This window comes from Galleria mellonella, unplaced genomic scaffold (assembly GCF_026898425.1).
Source record: "Galleria mellonella isolate WM207_F2 unplaced genomic scaffold, CSIRO_AGI_GalMel_v1 utg184, whole genome shotgun sequence".
NCBI lineage: Eukaryota > Metazoa > Arthropoda > Insecta > Lepidoptera > Pyralidae > Galleria > Galleria mellonella.
In genome coordinates this window covers 362,371-379,711 of record NW_026442025.1, presented here as the reverse complement: position 1 = coordinate 379,711, position 17,341 = coordinate 362,371, and the positions used below count along the sequence as shown (strand labels likewise).

Genomic DNA, 17,341 nt, shown 5'->3' with positions numbered 1-17,341 from the left:
TTAAAAAAGCGGGAGTGTTTTTTGATCTTCTTTAAATTAATTTTATATTTAATTATATAAGGATTAGTCTTTTTTATATATTGTGTATTAGATTGTATATTTAATTGTATATTTTGTAGTAATAGTGTTTGTTGCTGTAAATATTGGTAAGTAAATTACCTATATTAACATTATGGATCCACCTATAGACCCTGGGGGGACAACCCCCCAGGTGTCTGCAAATATAACTATTCCATTCAATAATAGTTTTGATATATTGGGTGAATCTAGTATGGACACAGATGGTTCTAGCGTTGCAAGTTCTAAACGTAAGCGAGTACGTGGTGAACGTCGCATTTGCAAACATTGCAATAAAAAACGAAGGAGGCACACCAAGGGTCTTGAATCTAAAATTAAAGATAGTGATTGTCAATGTATTGAAGATGAGAATCAAACTCAAGTATCAATACCAGTTGTAAACAATACCGAGTCTGTTAAACCTGCTTCTCCACCCAGTACTTTAAGCAGAACTTTGTACAATGCCGAGGATATAGCACCTTATGTCGTTCATGTACAAAAAAATGAAACACATCCTAATGATAACACTACATTACATCCTATTGCATTTGGTCGCTTTTTACACACTAATAAGATAAATAATATAGTGAATGGTAGCCTCAAAAAAATAGGAAGAAACCGTTTATCGCTTTCTTTCTCAAATTTTGAAAATGCAAATGCATTTTTAAATAATAGTAACTTAGAGACACATAATTTTAAGGCATTTATACCTTCTTTCCATGTAACCCGTATGGGAATTGTGAGGGGTATTCCTAAAGATTGGACAGAAGAGGAAGTAATCCAAAATATATCAGTACCGATAGGTTGTGGGAAAATTCTAAAAACCAGAAGAATAAAGAAAAAGACAATTAATGAAGGACAACCAAGTTTTATTAATACTGAAACCATTGTTATTACTTTTGATGGACAAATATTGCCAAAAAGAGTATTTATGTTTTACACATCATTAACTGTAGATTTGTACATTTACCCTACTATCCAATGCTATAACTGCTGTAGGTTCGGACATGTCAAGATGCAGTGTCGTTCAAATCCTCGGTGTTATAAATGCAGGCAAAATCATACAGGTGATAAATGTGAAGTAGATGAGGAAAATGTTTCTTGTATCTTGTGTAATGGTTCTCATTCAGCAATTAGTAAAAAATGTCCTGAATATGCACGTCAGAAAGCCATTAAAGAAACAATGGCCCATAGTTGTGTTTCTTATGCTGAAGCATCAAAATTTCATCCTCCAACTTCTAAACTATATTCAGATGTATTAACATCATCATCTCCTTCCAATAAATCTCATTTTCAATCTTCTTTCCTTAAAGAGAAATCATCATTACCACATATACAATCATCATATAAAAAAACAGTTACACTTAAACCACGCTCTCCTCAAAAAATACAACAAGGATATGATCGTTCTGCCCATGAAGCCATAGTTAAGGAATATAATATTCCTGCTCCCTCTAATGGTTGTGCATTATCATCAAATAATATTGACAATAATCAATCCATCATTGATATTATTCTCATGCTTATTAAAGTGTTATCGCAATCGAAAATGATACAAACAACTTTACCACCGTCCAACGATGCCATGTACAATGTATTTTCTCAATTATTAACTTCTCACAATGGATTACAAAGTCCAAATAATTCAGTGGAACTGTCGTAGCATAACAAATAAGAAATCAGACTTATTTTATTTGATTAATAAATATAATCCTTTTATAATAGCTCTACAAGAGACTTGGTTAAAGCCAGGATATCCTTTTAGGATTTCAGGCTTTACAAGTCTCCGTGATGATAGAGCTGACGGATATGGCGGTGTTGCCATATTGGTCAAAAACTCCCTTCTTTTTTCTTCTTTTTCGCTTCCTGTATATAGCGGCATTAATGCAGCTGCTATAATTATAAATGGTATCTGTTTTGTTACTTTATATATTCCTGATCCTACATGCCAAATATATTCACAACTAGAACAATTATTTTCAATTTTACCTAAACCTTTTCTCGTAATGGGCGATTTTAATGCTCAGCACCAATCGTGGGGCAGTTCTACTTCTAATTTTTATGGTGGAAAACTCCTGACGATAATTGACACTTACAACTTATGTATTATTAACTCAGATGTACCGACACGTAGAACTGCACCGAATGAAGGGTTTAGTGCTCCTGATATTTCAATATGTTCTTCTGATTTAGCTTCTTCACTGTCGTGGTATCCTCATTCCTCTACCTTCGGAAGCGATCACTTTCCCCTCATTCTTTCTTTTCCAATTTCCATTCCCTCAAGTCGAAAGAGTGGTCCTCGACTTAAATATAATTTATCAAATGTAGACTGGAATATTTACAAACAATATTTAGATAATAAAATATCGGAGTTACCTATTGTTTACCATGGAAATGAACATCATTGTTGTAATGACTTGATAATTAATATGAAGGAGGTTGCTGATTTATTATTTCCTGTTAAAAATAGTGCTTCAGGGAAAATTCCCTCGCCACCTTGGTGGGACAAAGATTGTACGGAAGCAATTAAAAATCGTAAAGAGGCTGAAAAAAATTATAATAATTACATGACATCAGAAAATTTTGAAATTTACACCGCAGTTTCACGTTCTACTCGAAAACTACTGAAAAAAAAGACATTGGAAGGTTGGAGAAGATTTTGTTCTTCTATCTGTCCAGAAGTTAATTCATCAGTCGTTTGGAATAATATTAAAAGATTCAGATCTGCCTTTAGTGATCATACATCACGTTCTGCACTCGATTTAACTTTAGCGAATAAATTTTTAGATCGCCTTGCTCCTAGTTATGTGCCGGAATGCCTTTACAATATTTCTCTATCCGTCTCTGACGAATTATCCGAACTTGAGTCTCCTTTTACTCTTGTAGAACTTAAAGGTGTTCTAGCTTGTATTAAAGACTCTGCACCGGGAGAAGACGGTATACCGTATTCCTTTTTTAAAAATGCTAGCGATGCGACATTAATTTACTTTTTAAATATAATTAATTCCATAATTATTTCGGGAAATATACCTACTTCATGGAAGTCTCAGATTATTATACCATTTCTAAAGCCTCATAAACCACCTTCTGAACCATCTTCATACCGTCCTGTTGCACTTTCCTCTGTCTTACTAAAGCTAGCTGAACATTTAGTGAAGAACCGTCTAGAATGGTTTTTAGAAAGTAATAACTTACTATCCCCGAACCAGTTTGGTTTTAGGAAAGGTAAGAGCACCTTAGATAATGTGAGCATTCTTATTTCAGATATTCATATAGCTTTCTCACAAAATTTGTCAATCCTCTCAGCCTTTTTAGATATAAATTCTGCCTATGATAATGTAATAATTTCTATTTTAAAAACTAAATTACAAGCTTTAAATGTACCGGTAATGCTTTCTAATTTCATTATTAATATTTTATCACAAAGAACAATACATATGGATCTAGATGAAGATACCAAATTATCTAGAACAGTATGGAAAGGCCTTCCACAAGGATCTGTTCTCAGTCCAATTTTATTCAACATATACACATACGATCTAGAATCATTCCTTGATAAATCCGTAAAAATTTTACAATATGCTGATGATCTCTTATTATATTTTATTGCGAAGTCCATAGAATCTGCTTCTGCCAAATTATCTGATTCATTAGATTTGTTAAAAACGTGGTTAGATGCAAATGGTCTTAATCTTTCTGTAACCAAGAGTAGTGTAGTTTTGTTTTCAAGAATGAGATCACCGCAACAAATTAAGGTGCTTTATGATAACTCATACATTCCTATAAAGACTGAAATTAAATTTTTAGGTATCGTGCTAGATAATAAATTAACAGGTCTGTCCCACTGTAATTATATTTCCACGAAATGTGAGCGTAACCTTAACATTCTTAGGTGCCTTGCTGGAGTTTGGTGGGGAGCACATCCCGTTTCACTAAAACTTGCTTATAATGGTCTTATAAGGAGTGTCATTGATTATGGAACTTTTTTGTTAGCTCCAGGAAGTTCATTTGCTTTTAAGAAATTGGATTTAATTCAATCAAAGGCCTTGAGGATTATCTCTGGAGCAATGAAATCAAGTCCAATCAATGCTTTACAGCTCGAAGTCGGTGATCCACCTTTGGTTTTAAGAAGGCAATATTTATCTGATCGCTTCTTTTTTCGTTGTTTACAATTATCTGATCATCCGCTTATTCAAAAGTTATCTCAACTATATATCTTTATTTCGTCTTCATCTTATTGGAAATATAAAAAACCTCCATGTTTAATACAAAGTTATGAAAAATATAAATCCATAGAATCTCCCACTTTTACATCGTCCTGTTTTCCCATTTATAAATGCTCATATCAATCTTTAGTTTTATCTCCTAATATTAAATATGATTTTGGGTTATCAAAAAATGATTCAGAATTGAATGCCAAATTTATGTTTATAACTGACATTGAATGGAATGAATGGCACTACATCTTTACTGATGCATCAAAACCAGACAATAGCGGTTGTGTAGGTGTGGGTGTGTTTCATTCACAATTTAATATCGTTCAAAAAATTAAACTTCCACCGGAATCTTCAGTTTTTACCGGGGAATGCTATGGTATTTTAAAAGCTGTAGAATATATACTTTTAATGAAATTACATAAGGCAATAGTTTTCACTGACTCTATGAGCTCTTTGCAAGCTCTAGCCAAATATCCGTTTAAATCAAAACCAGTTTATCCCATTATTTGTGACATAAGACAAAGTCTTTATCTTTGCATGTTGAGAGGGTATTCCGTTTCTTTTGCCTGGTTACCAGGACACAGTGGTATTAGCGGCAATGACAAAGCTGACCTTATTGCAAGAGAGGCTGTAACTTGTGGTGATATGTATCCGTATCATAATTACTGTAGTGACCTAGCTTGTCTCCCAAAAATATATTTAAGGTATGCCTGGAAGGAATATTGGGAAAAAACAAGTACAATAAAAGGAAGATTTTATCGCCTTATACAACCCGATATTCCTTTCAAACCATGGTTTTGTAAATTAAAGCTTGGAAAGACCGCAACAACTATTATAACTCGTATGCGTCTAGGTCACGTATGCACACCTTCTCATTTATATAAGCTTGGTATTGTACAAAGTTCGTCGTGTAATTGCGGTGCTGAAGTGGCGGACTTGAATCATATATTCTTCTCATGTTCTAAATTTGACCACACCTCCCTTTTTAATCATCTCCGATCCATCCGTGTTCCATTCCCAACTTCTATTCTTACTCTACTTTCTTCCAATGATCCTATTATCTATAAAATACTATCTTCATATATATATGATAACAATATTAAGATTTAGTTATATTACATGAATACATTTATAGTTGCATTAATTATAATTGCATCTCCTATATATTTATAAGTATATTCTCATATGTACAAGTATATCCTTCATATCCTATAAATATCCTAGACCTAATCCTTATCCTTTTTAAATTCGTTTGTGTTAGGTATTTTTATTACTATTATCGTTTCCCCGTTTTGTTCTTGGCAAAATACCCTAATATCGGGGTGAACGCCACAAAAGAAGAAAAAAAAAAAAAAAAAAAAAAAAAAATTTGATTTTGTTATTAAGTAGGTATGTATCAGAAATATCACTACTTAAATTCTAACAAAATGTAAATACTCATTGGCTTTATAGACGATCAATCTCTTTATTAAATGCATCCAATCCATAGATAATACAATACGTAAAAAGTTACATCTATTGCCGCCACAGATTTTTTGTGTGTACTGAAAGTGCCTCATAAAAGATTAAAAGTATTTTATTGTTAATAGCTTATAAGATAAAAAAAATTGCTAGCTATGTATTATTAAACAATCTATTATAGCGATTAAGAAATCGCTATGTAGTCATTTTAATTCCTAAATCATTCAACAGAGGCAGCACTAATGATCTTTCGTTAATAGTTATTAACTGTTTAATATAAAACATATTAAGAATAAAAATTAATACAAATATCGAGCACTTTTCGACTATTGTAATGTTGGCAATTGTAAAGAATCATTTCCTTCATTATTTTTTGTTCTAAATGGATATTTTTTCTATTGTAATAAGTTAGAAGAATGGTATTCTAAATTGTACTATACTATGTTTATGGTAGCAAATAAAAATAATAGTGTATTTTTTACCCTTAAAAATGTTTAAAATAATAAAATATTACACACAATTTCCTTTATGCCAAAAACCTTAAATTTATGTTGAAATTTTATTAAACAGAATTTACTTTAATTATTATTGTCGTCCTGATATAATCAAAATAACGGAAATGCATATTATCTAAATAGTCTGTGGAGAAAATCTTTTTAGGTACTTATCTATCATATCCACAAATTACCGCGCTTTCTAATCATGGCAGCCAACTTTAAAATATGAAATATAGGTACGTTCGTGATTGTTAATTATTTAATTTGATAGGTACGTTGGATGCGTTTATTATTCAATTATATTTCTGTGTCAGTACCATAAGAAGACTAAAACAGAAAAAGACCAATTTTTTTTCCAGATTTTTCTATTTACTCTGTGATTTCTATTAACCCCGTTTTATGGTAACTTTTTAGGTACTTATCTAAATATATATTTTTTGTACTATTTGTCCCAAAGGTAAACGCAAAGCAATCTTCCCATTACCTTTATTGTCACCTAATGACAGCACTATAACAGCTGTCATTTTAATACTTTTCACTGTCAGCTGCCGTAAAATAAGGAGAATAGTAGTTAAATTATAAATAAGAACAAAGGGAATAAAGTTTGGAGTAGAATAAATAAATAATATTAACTTCATATACGACTACTAGCTGTTTTATCCAATTATTGAATATTTAATGTTAATTCTTTTACACCAAAATAATATGAAGTTTAATAGATTGAATATTTTCTAAATAGATCGTCTGTAGGAAAAAGGGTTGTTAGTAATAGGACTTTACTAGCACACTGTTAGCCATACACCCTATCAAGTCGACCTCTATACGGTTTCCCCTGGAAACCATCGTCGTTAATTATATGTTTTATGAATTCGGGAAATTCCTCACGATGGGCTAACTGACCTGCTTTCATCGTCACATATCATTTTCACTAGTGGCATGCCAGTAGTGATGGGATTCGAGTTGCTTTTCACTCGAGTGACTCGAGTAGTTTTTATATTACTTGCACTTGAGTTAAATTTTTGACGACTCGAGTTTCGAGTGACTCGAATCGACTCGAATTACGAGTGACTCGTACCACTCGAGTGGTTTATACAGAGCCGAGTGAGAAATTCAAATTGTGACAAGTTTACCCGCGGTAGCAGGAAACTTTTAAGAGAGAAAATTTTTCCTGATGCTTATCATGCCGCATGCACTATAATTGTAGATATTCTACATTTAATTGAATATACGGCTGCTACAACAGATTTATGGACTTCTGACAATAATAAAGCATACCTAACTATTACAATACTTATTGTTGAGGTTTTATTAATGTTACTTTTAAAAATAGAACTTATAAAAATAGAACTATTACACCAATCTCAATTAAATTTGTTATCTCGTTAAAAATACATTATTTCGGTTTTTTTTTTTATTGTTGAGTTTATTTAAGTTTCATTTAAGTTAATTTTAAAACACGTATTTTATTACATAAATTGTTGTTATTATATAAATGTTAAGAACATAATAAAACTGTTCATATTTGGATCTCATGAAAGTTCCTTGTTAGAATAAATTAAATTGGATTAGAACTTATTAGTAGTAGATTACAATATTTTAATTTGACTGATAGTTGATACAAGAGGTTTCTTGATTATGTATGACAGGTTTAGTTTGAAGGAAAAATCTATTTTTTACATTTTGTTTAGATTTTTTTTTATGAGAATGAATACACATTTTCTATGTAATATTAATACTGTTTTATTCGTTTTAAAATTTTGGTCACTCGAGTTTTATATTCCGAGTGACTCGAGTGAATAAAAATCACTCGAGTTTTATCTTCACTCGAGTGGCATTCGAGTGAGTAACTTATCATTACCGAGTGACTCGAGTGAAAAAAAATCACTCGAGTCCCATCACTACATGCCAGCGTATACTGTTGCTGTTAGCGCAGATGGGGTTACCATTACATTGTCATCCATTAAAAAAAATGGATCGTTTTACTTGGTCATTTTTTAGTTTCCAAGCTTACGGTAAGATTAATTTTGTGTTTATGAGGAGTTTCATTATTAAAATATTTAATTCTACTCTGGGTTGGCTGGACGAGATTTGTTTCGGAGATAAGACAACTCTTGCTAATAAATTGTTAAACTAATTGTTTTCTTTCAGTATAAAATTAAAATATTTAAATATCCTCATTAATAATTATGGAGTTAATAAACATAATAGATGTGTAAATAGAACTGGAACTAGAATAGAACTGTAAGTCTGAATAGGGACGCCATTTTTTGTAAATAAGAATGGCTAGGAAGATAATGGGAATGGTAAAATTTATATTGGGACTGAGTTATCACTTTATATATGATGTTTTAGTCAAACGTTATGTCGTGTCTCCGTAAAATAATTTGTTAATCATGGCTAATCTTGATGAAATATTCATAATGGATGAACTGACTTGCTTTTAATCTCTCATTAACATCTCTTTTAGTAAAATTTTTAAGACATTTCCGTGTTAACCTCTGTCCGAAAAACTTCTACTCATATTTAAATATTTTTACAATAATTAAATGGTAACCGTCGCTTATAAATATGAACAGTATCATGGACATCATTTTTTTTATAAAGTCACCGTTTGGTAAATAAAGTCCAGTTAAAAAAAATGAATTGCCTATAAGTCCTTTATATATTTATTGTTAAATAAATTATATAATTATTGTATATACATGAAATATATTTCGACCCCATGGCTTTTTCACTATTCACCCCGTTTGTGTTCAGGTCACTTCGGTATAAATAGAGATAACATAGATTTTGCTATAAATAATCATTTACTGCCTATTTTTTTTTTTTTTTTTATTATTTTGTATTTTTTCGTATAGTCCATACACACATAATTATACCCGGAGATGTTTAAAATGCGTAAAAATTACAATTTGTCTATCAAAATAAACAAATTGAAGTGTGAATTTCGATTACATACCTATTCCATCCATTTTACCTGAGTTCTATCTGAATTTTTATTAAAGAGAATTATAATTTTCGTTTATATAATTAAATTCTATTATTGGCTGTATTTATAAGAAACTTAGCATGTAAGTTATTTTATAAGAGCTGTGGATTTTTGTAATAAATAAATAAAGAATTTGTGACTTAAATTCAAGCAGCCAGTCAAGCCTTTTACTAAATGGAATTCTCACTACTTTAATTGAATTTATTGATTAAATTCAAATAATATTATTTATAGGTATCAAAAATAATATGCATCTTTTGTAATATTATTGATATCTTTAGTAACAAGAGATCATAATACAGCAGCGCCATCTGTTTTCAGATTTTACCTGCCATTTAGTCCTTCTGCTTGTAATTTATTTAGTAATTATAGTACAATATTTGTATAAAAAATCTAAATATAACATTTTAACAAAGATTAATCAATTAATTAAATAAAAGAATAATACAATTTTAAAATTATTTTATTCTGGTAAGGTTTTGATCAAAAACAATTCATATTAAAACTATATTAGTCATAGATTAAATCTTGACGTCCGACGCCGCTTTTTCCACTGTTTTCATGTTGGCTACGCTGTTGCTAACGCCATTTTTGTTGTACACTGTAAGCTTCATAAGGTGATTTTTTTTTACTCATAGGCCGACATAATAAGTGGAAAAGAGAATACCGATTAAGATAGTATTAGGTAGCTTCAACTAACCCGAATATTTTCTTCAAAGCTTATTTACGACGTTTCTCATTGTCTATGCGATAGATACGCATCCCGAGAGATACATACGGTATAAAGCTTTTAGTGACAAATGTATAGTAAAAATGAAGGAAAACGCGGTACTTAAGTGGCAAAAAGTCTACAATCCCACCGGCCCGCAACCACGACCTCGACATGGCCATCGCGCGGTCGCCATAAAAGATTTGATGATAGTTTTTGGCGGCGGAAACGAAGGGATTGTTCATGAGCTGCACGTCTTCAATACCACAACGAACCAATGGTTTGTTCCTGTTACGAAAGGTGAAGTGCCCCCAGGATGCGCTGCTTATGGCTTCGTGGTGGATGGCACGAGGCTGCTGGTGTTTGGCGGCATGGTGGAGTACGGCAAGTATTCTAATGATTTATATGAACTGCAAGCTTCACGATGGGAGTGGAAACGTCTCAAACCACTACCCCCCAAACAAGGTATTCCGCCTTGCCCTCGCTTAGGACACAGTTTCACTCTCCTCAATGGGAAAGTATACCTTTTCGGCGGGCTAGCCAACGAAAGCGATGATCCCAAAAACAACATACCCAGATACCTTAATGACTTGTATACCCTTGAATTGTATCCTAACTCATCAATGACTGTTTGGGACATTCCTCTTACATATGGCCAATCACCACCTCCCCGTGAGTCTCATAGTGGTGTGGCTTACACAGATAAAAATACTGGAAAATCGTCATTAATTATATATGGAGGTATGAGTGGTTCACGACTTGGTGATTTATGGATACTCGATGTAGATAGTATGTCTTGGTCTAGACCAGAGGTGGGAGGTCCAGCACCATTGCCTCGTTCACTTCACACTGCCACTGTCATCGGACATCATATGTATGTTTATGGAGGTTGGGTACCACTCGTACCTGATGAATCTAAACTTGCCACCCATGAAAAAGAATGGAAATGTACTAATACACTGGCTTCACTTAATTTGGAGAACATGACTTGGGATAATATTGCTTTGGATAAGTTTGAAGAATGTGTACCCCGAGCCCGAGCTGGACACAGTGCAGTCGCAATACAAACAAGACTTTACATCTGGTCAGGAAGAGATGGCTATAGGAAAACTTGGAACAATCAAATCTGTTGCAAGGATTTATGGTATCTGGAAGTTGGAGTACCACCACAAGCCGGCAGGGTTGCACTGGTACGTGCTGGCACTACTTCTTTAGAACTCTGCTGGCCTGCTATGAATACTATCACTACATATGTCCTACAAGTACAGAAATGTGGAAAAGTGACACCTGCCCGCTTCCCGACGGCTGCGGAGCCCGTGGCAGCGCCACCGCCTGCCTCCCCTGCTGCAACGCAACCTGATGCTGCCAAAGCCTTTGGACTCACATCGCCTATAGCTACTGGTCTGCCACCCAATCCGACGGATCTGCCTGTCCGCCCTGTTGCCGCGGCGGCCTCGCCTATTATCACACCTATAGTATCTACACCTCAGAAGATTATACCAGGCTCCATCAAAGTACCAGCACAATCACCTGCGGTCAAAATTACTCCAAACACACCTACTTTGAAACAAACTACTTACCAAGGTAAAACTATTGTTAAGTCACCGGCGGCTGCGGGATCCTCGCAGCAAATTAAAGTCGCCGCTGTTACGCCGCAGGGCGTCACAAGGATAGTAAGCGGTGTTGGCACACCTGGTACTGTGAGGGTGTCCACTGCACAATCAAATACTCAGATAGTGCTTAGCTCTGGAACGGCTGGTGCAGGAACACCGCGGTTTGTGCAAGTCAAGACCGGCGCTAGTGGAGCTGTACCAGTCAAATTAGGCGCCGGAAACGTGCCTGTCAAGCTCACCAGTGGTGCTGTGCCTCTCAAGATTGGCACGGCCAACATTCAAGGTAAAATCACTACAAACAGCGTACAGAAAGTCGGAACTACAAATGTTCCCTTAAAACTAGGTGCTGGCAATGTTAAAATCGGAACTAGCAACGTATTGGTGAAGACAGCAGGTGGTGTGCCAATACAGGCGGGAGTCGCCAATCTTCAGACCAAAGTGGCCACAGGTGTTCCTGTTAAGTTAGGAGCGGGCAATCTGCCCGTCATAGCTAGTAGCGGTGGAGCGATACAAATCGCCGGTGGCACGCTCGGGGGTCAACAAGTGAAAACACCCGTTTACAAAATAGTCACTGCAAAATCTGGTGAACAAACTGCTACAGTAGCTACAACGTCGGTGGCGGCGGGTGGCGCTACAGTGTTGCGACAAGCCGGTAGCAACGCCGGCATACCCGTCATCATCAAAAAGACTCCGGGTGCAAACGCCCAAGCGAGCAACGCTCCCCAATATGTGACTTTAGTGAAGACGTCGACAGGTATGACCGTGGCGACTGTCCCTAAGGTTGCAATGGTGCAAAACCGACCTGCTGTGCCAGCGACTGCAGCACAAGGTCAGAACATCGCACCAGGAGCAACCATCGTGAAACTGGTGTCGGCAAACACTGTCGGCGGTAATAAAATCATCACACTGCCCTCTAATGTACTACAGCTCGGCAAATCGGGTGTCGGCGGCAAGCAGACGATAGTAATTACGAAGTCACCGAGCCAGGCGGCACAGTCGAACCAGCAGCAATGAGCCAGCCTCCTCAGACTGCGGGAAGAGTTTTCAGTGTCCTTAAAACGAGACCAGACTGCCTAGTTTGCACCGAGATGTGTGTGGTGGTGCCAGACACCATTGTGTATGATTTTGTGAATGCATCTGCAGTGGTCACTTGTAAATTGATTGTGAACAATTGAGTGGAACGGACAGTAGTATATTTTAAATCGTAATTATATAGTATATGAGTTTTTGTATGTTATATGGGTCTGTAGAAAGTGTCTTGATAGAGTTTTTACTAAAATATTTTATTTACTCTCTTAAATTTATTATTATTATAAAATATCTAATTTACACACTGAATTGAATGTATCCATAATCTGTCTCTGTGTTCATCCGATAGAATGTATTGAACTATACTGAAAGTATTTATTTTGCAAATTATATTTGTAGTCGCATAATTATGCCTTGTCTCAATTTTGACAAACTTAATCTAAAGTGCCTGTTGTGCAAATGTAATATGAGATTGAATGGACAAACCAACTTAAAAAAAATAATTTTAAATTAAATTTTAACAATCTTTATTAGAAACTGAGAATGCCTCACTGTAGAGATTTTTTTTAATTTCTTAATTCCTGTTTTTACCTTTATGTTTTGTATTACAATTTGTATGTGTCCTTTTTTTACTGTATGGCAAGTGTTAGTTATTATAAATTGAACATATTAATTGAATGTAATCTCAGTTTAAGCTTGTAACAATAGGAAAGTTTGTTGTAATTGAATTTAATGTTTAGTCTTCCGCGCTGAATTTCAAAGAGTTCATCGTTGATTAACAGTTATGCTAACAGATTGTTGGCCAAATGACAGGACAGTGTGTACTATATTAGATGTACAATTAAAGATACATTATTAAGAAACCGATGGTTCTATTGGCCCAGATTTTATGATGAAGTCTAGTCTACATAGTGGGCGTTGGCCATTAGAAACATTGTGCATGGCTTTATTTCCTAGTTTTAGTTGATTTCAAATATGCACTATTTAAGTTTTCTATGACGAGCCATTGTTAATGTTGTCATGTGGCGTTGATTGTTTGTGCCCCTCCCCCCTTCGCCCCCACTGGACCGGTCGTTTGACTATCAAGTTATGTCCTATTAACATCTTTAATGTAGCCCTGTTATCAGTATTCACCGGTCCCTACCACGCGCCGCGGCCGGTCCTCTCTCGAGCGGGTTGTCTGCTGTCTAGTCTACCAAATGACCAAAATTATCATTTCTGATAGACTGATTTGAAAATTTAGTATGCTAATGAGGAACGTGGACAGTGGCCCCGCTGTAAGTGACCGTTTTCTGTGACAAACTGTGCTTACAATAATTATGTACTGTGTATTAGTGACAGTGAAATTGTTGTGCCTACTTTTAAAATCTCGTTGTGTTAATGACCCCACATGAGCGGCGTGAGCGTAGCTTATGGTCTATTCCAGTACTATGACAATTCGATTGATAATTGAATATTATCAACAATAAGAATGTTCCCTTAACAATTAATTGACGTAAAAATGCATAATACTGTTTTGTGTGAGATGCGAGCGTTTCGTTTTCATTTCAAATGTTTTATTTTTTTAATTCAACCCCTATGGACAAATGGTATTTTGCATCTTTACACTGTTTAAGATAAGAGTCCTAGATATATGTACGTATAGAATAGATTAATAAAATACATGGTAAGCAAGGTACGGAATGTAAATATCATTAAGTAGATAAATTTAATGTTATACTTTGTTCATATTATGTTCATTTGCTTGAATAAACGATTTGGAGAAATGTGGTTTTCATTCCATACTGATGATGTCCATGACGCTAGATAGTAATGGAAAACTCATTATCGTTGTTTAGTTATTTAAATTATTTATTTTTGTAATGTACCATAAACAGTTTCGGTTTTTATTTTTCAAAATAAGAACACATAAAAAACCTAACTTAATATATAGATTATTGCTTAATATAATTTGTCTTATTTCAAATAATTACTTTAAAGTTAGAATAATGGGTTGTTAAACTTTCATAAAATTTCTTATTTAAAAATTTACTTACTGAACCTAAATTTGAGCATTTTACAGGCAATTTATTTTTTTAACATAGAAATTAATGATTTATGTGCATAACTTTTCAATAATATACATTAAAATAAATATAATGCACTGATACATTCTATTTTCAAACGACTTACAAAAAGAAGTTTCTCAATTTTATTGTTTTTTTTTTTTTTTATGTTTGTTTCGTTCTAACTTTTAAAGTTTTATAAATTTTATCAAAATCTTTTTAGCAGTTTTTAAAATAACTGATTATGCCACAACTGTCCTTTTTTGTGAAATACAATCTTAATTATTAAACACTTTATTGTTTCATTAGCAAGATACAAAATGAATTGTACTCTGGTTCGTGTACAGTTGCTATTTTAACTATTCACCTATAAAATGACCCTGATTAATTCAAATTGGATTTGGAATAAAAATTACATGTTCAGTACCTACAACAGTAATTAGTAAGTGCATAAACATTTTTTTTTTTCATATATGAAAATGGAACATGCAATGGTAACCCTACCCTCTGCACATGATGGGGGATGAAAATGAAATACTGCATGTTTTTTTTTTATGGATGATAATGGAATGGTAATCCCGCCTGCGCTAGCGGTATACACTACTGAGGGATGATTGGTGAAGGAGAAAAGGCAGGTTAATTATCCCATCGTGACGAATTTAACGATAAATTAGTCATGATGGTTTCCAGAAGGAACCGCGTGGAGGTCGACCTGATAAGGTATATTGTTAGCAATGGGGCTAACCTCCCCATTACTAACAATCTCTTCCCCCCAATATTACATGGTTACCCTTACCTGCGCGTATTAGTTTATGCTGATGGGATAGCAATAAGGATGAAGTCTGGAAGGTCTCAAGGTGACTCAACGTGGAGGCCGACCTGACAAGACATATCACAAGCAGTGGGACCACTAAATGCCGTTACTAATAATCTTCACCCGTAGATAAAGTAATACATTTTGTTACATCTAACTAAATTAAAGAGATTTTTTTGTTTCTAATAAATAAATTTAAAAAATGCTTAACCGATTTTAAAAAATTTCGACTATGGGAAGCCATATTATCAACAAGTAATATGGGCTGTAATCTATTTATATAATTGCAATGTTTCCGCAAACGCAAACACGCAACGGGTTCGAAACCCACACAATACATGAATACCTTTATATTCATGTATTTATGTGTCTCGACAGTGTTTTTTAGGATCTATAACTGATAGTTCACAAATTAAACTAGTTATGTAATGATATTATTAAAATAATAGACAATTATAGGCACCATAATAATCTTGATTAGGGATTTTCTGTTTATTGGGTAATAATGGATGGCGACCGCGCCTGTGTATACGCTGGCAGTGAGGGATGATAGGTGAAGATTAAACAGGTCATCTGGTCCATCATCACGAATGCCCTCCATCATCAATGTATGTCACTACAAAAGAAAAGTAAATCTTTCAACACATCCATACATTTACAAAAGATTTACAAGCATATTTTAATGTCTCTTTTTTTGTGAACATAATTAGTTATGCCGACGTGAAGGTCGTATTGTAAAAATTTTGTTAGGAACAAAGGAAAACATCTTAGTTACAAAACCCGCCAAATTTATAAAACTTCTTTACAGCGCCATCTAATGTACTTATGTAGTTTCACGAGATACTTGGAACAGTCTGCATGTCTACATTGATTTTTAATTCAAATAGTATCTGTAAGATGTCACTATGAGTACTCAAAATTGCACTTTTCAAAAAAATATAAATTAAGCTTATAATAGTTCATAAAACAGTAATTTGGCGAAACTATCAAATTAAAATATTAGATTAAAAGACAAGTTTATAAAATCGGGTCTCGTATATGCATCATAAGTGACAAAAGATGTTTAAGCAGCTAAGTCAGTAGACATTTTCCTAATTAACTTCAGACTGAAAATTTTACTATTTGTATCTAAATATGTCCTTTTAGCGTCAGTAAATATTTCCTCATTATAGATCTGACACCCTATTGCGAGTTTAACACATTTATATTACTACTGCGTTAACTACAGCTGACAGGAGGGGAAGGGATAGTTAGTAATGGTGACTAAGAGCTCTATTGCTAGCAATATATCGAACCAGGTCGACCTCCCCGTGGTCCTCCTGGAAACCATCGTGCTGAAGCTTCTAAGTGTATACGTCACGAAGGGCTAACTGACATGCTCCTTCATTTTAACTTATCATCTCACACTGATGCTCTACCAGTGTATACCGTTAGCGCAGGCGGGGTTACCATTCCATTATCACTCATTAAAAAAAAAACTATAGCTGACGTTTACATGTATAACTTATATTAGACTAAGCAGCATGGTCTCCGACCTTAGCCTGTTCTACAACGGTACAAACGTAGTAAAAAAAATTAAAAATATAGCAGCGCCTCTAACGGGTGATTTCAAAAACTTAGATTTCCATACAAACTTATCGACATAAGGACAAAATGTTTGTAGAACTTACGCTAAGCCGCTCTATCCATAATTTTAGAACTACACGGGTTATTGGATTTGAATATACGTTATAATTTACCCAGAACGAGAGCCGTTCATGCGAAAAAATAGTAGATAAATTTATCGAGCACTTATCTCTCTAAATTATGCATGGACACGATGCAAATGGATTTTTACCAAGATATGCATTTTAAGGGATTATTTAGTTTACCTATTCCTAATGAATTATTGATAAAGATATTATGTGGTT

At 34.2% G+C, this 17,341-nt stretch overlaps 2 protein-coding genes across 2 annotated transcripts in view; both read left to right on the top strand.

The window, feature by feature from the left end:
- Nucleotides 1-17,341, top strand: part of LOC113512097 (tRNA:m(4)X modification enzyme TRM13 homolog) — a 232,565-nt gene continuing 215,224 nt past the window's right edge. Inside the window, exon 1 of the mRNA XM_052893901.1 lies at nt 1-146. The gene's annotated coding sequence lies outside the window, so the exon portion shown is untranslated. The remainder of the gene's footprint in view (nt 147-17,341) is intronic.
- Nucleotides 9,809-14,338, top strand: LOC113509959 (host cell factor 1). Its single transcript, XM_026893379.3, has one exon. It carries the CDS (start codon nt 10,035-10,037, stop codon nt 12,555-12,557), a length of 2,523 nt encoding a protein of 840 aa, XP_026749180.2. The 5' UTR covers nt 9,809-10,034; the 3' UTR covers nt 12,558-14,338.

What these genes read in the sequence shown, in the direction of transcription:
- LOC113509959 (XM_026893379.3), top strand. Translation starts at nt 10,035, where the DNA reads ATGAAGGAAAACGCGGTACTTAAGTGGCAAAAAGTCTACAATCCCACC.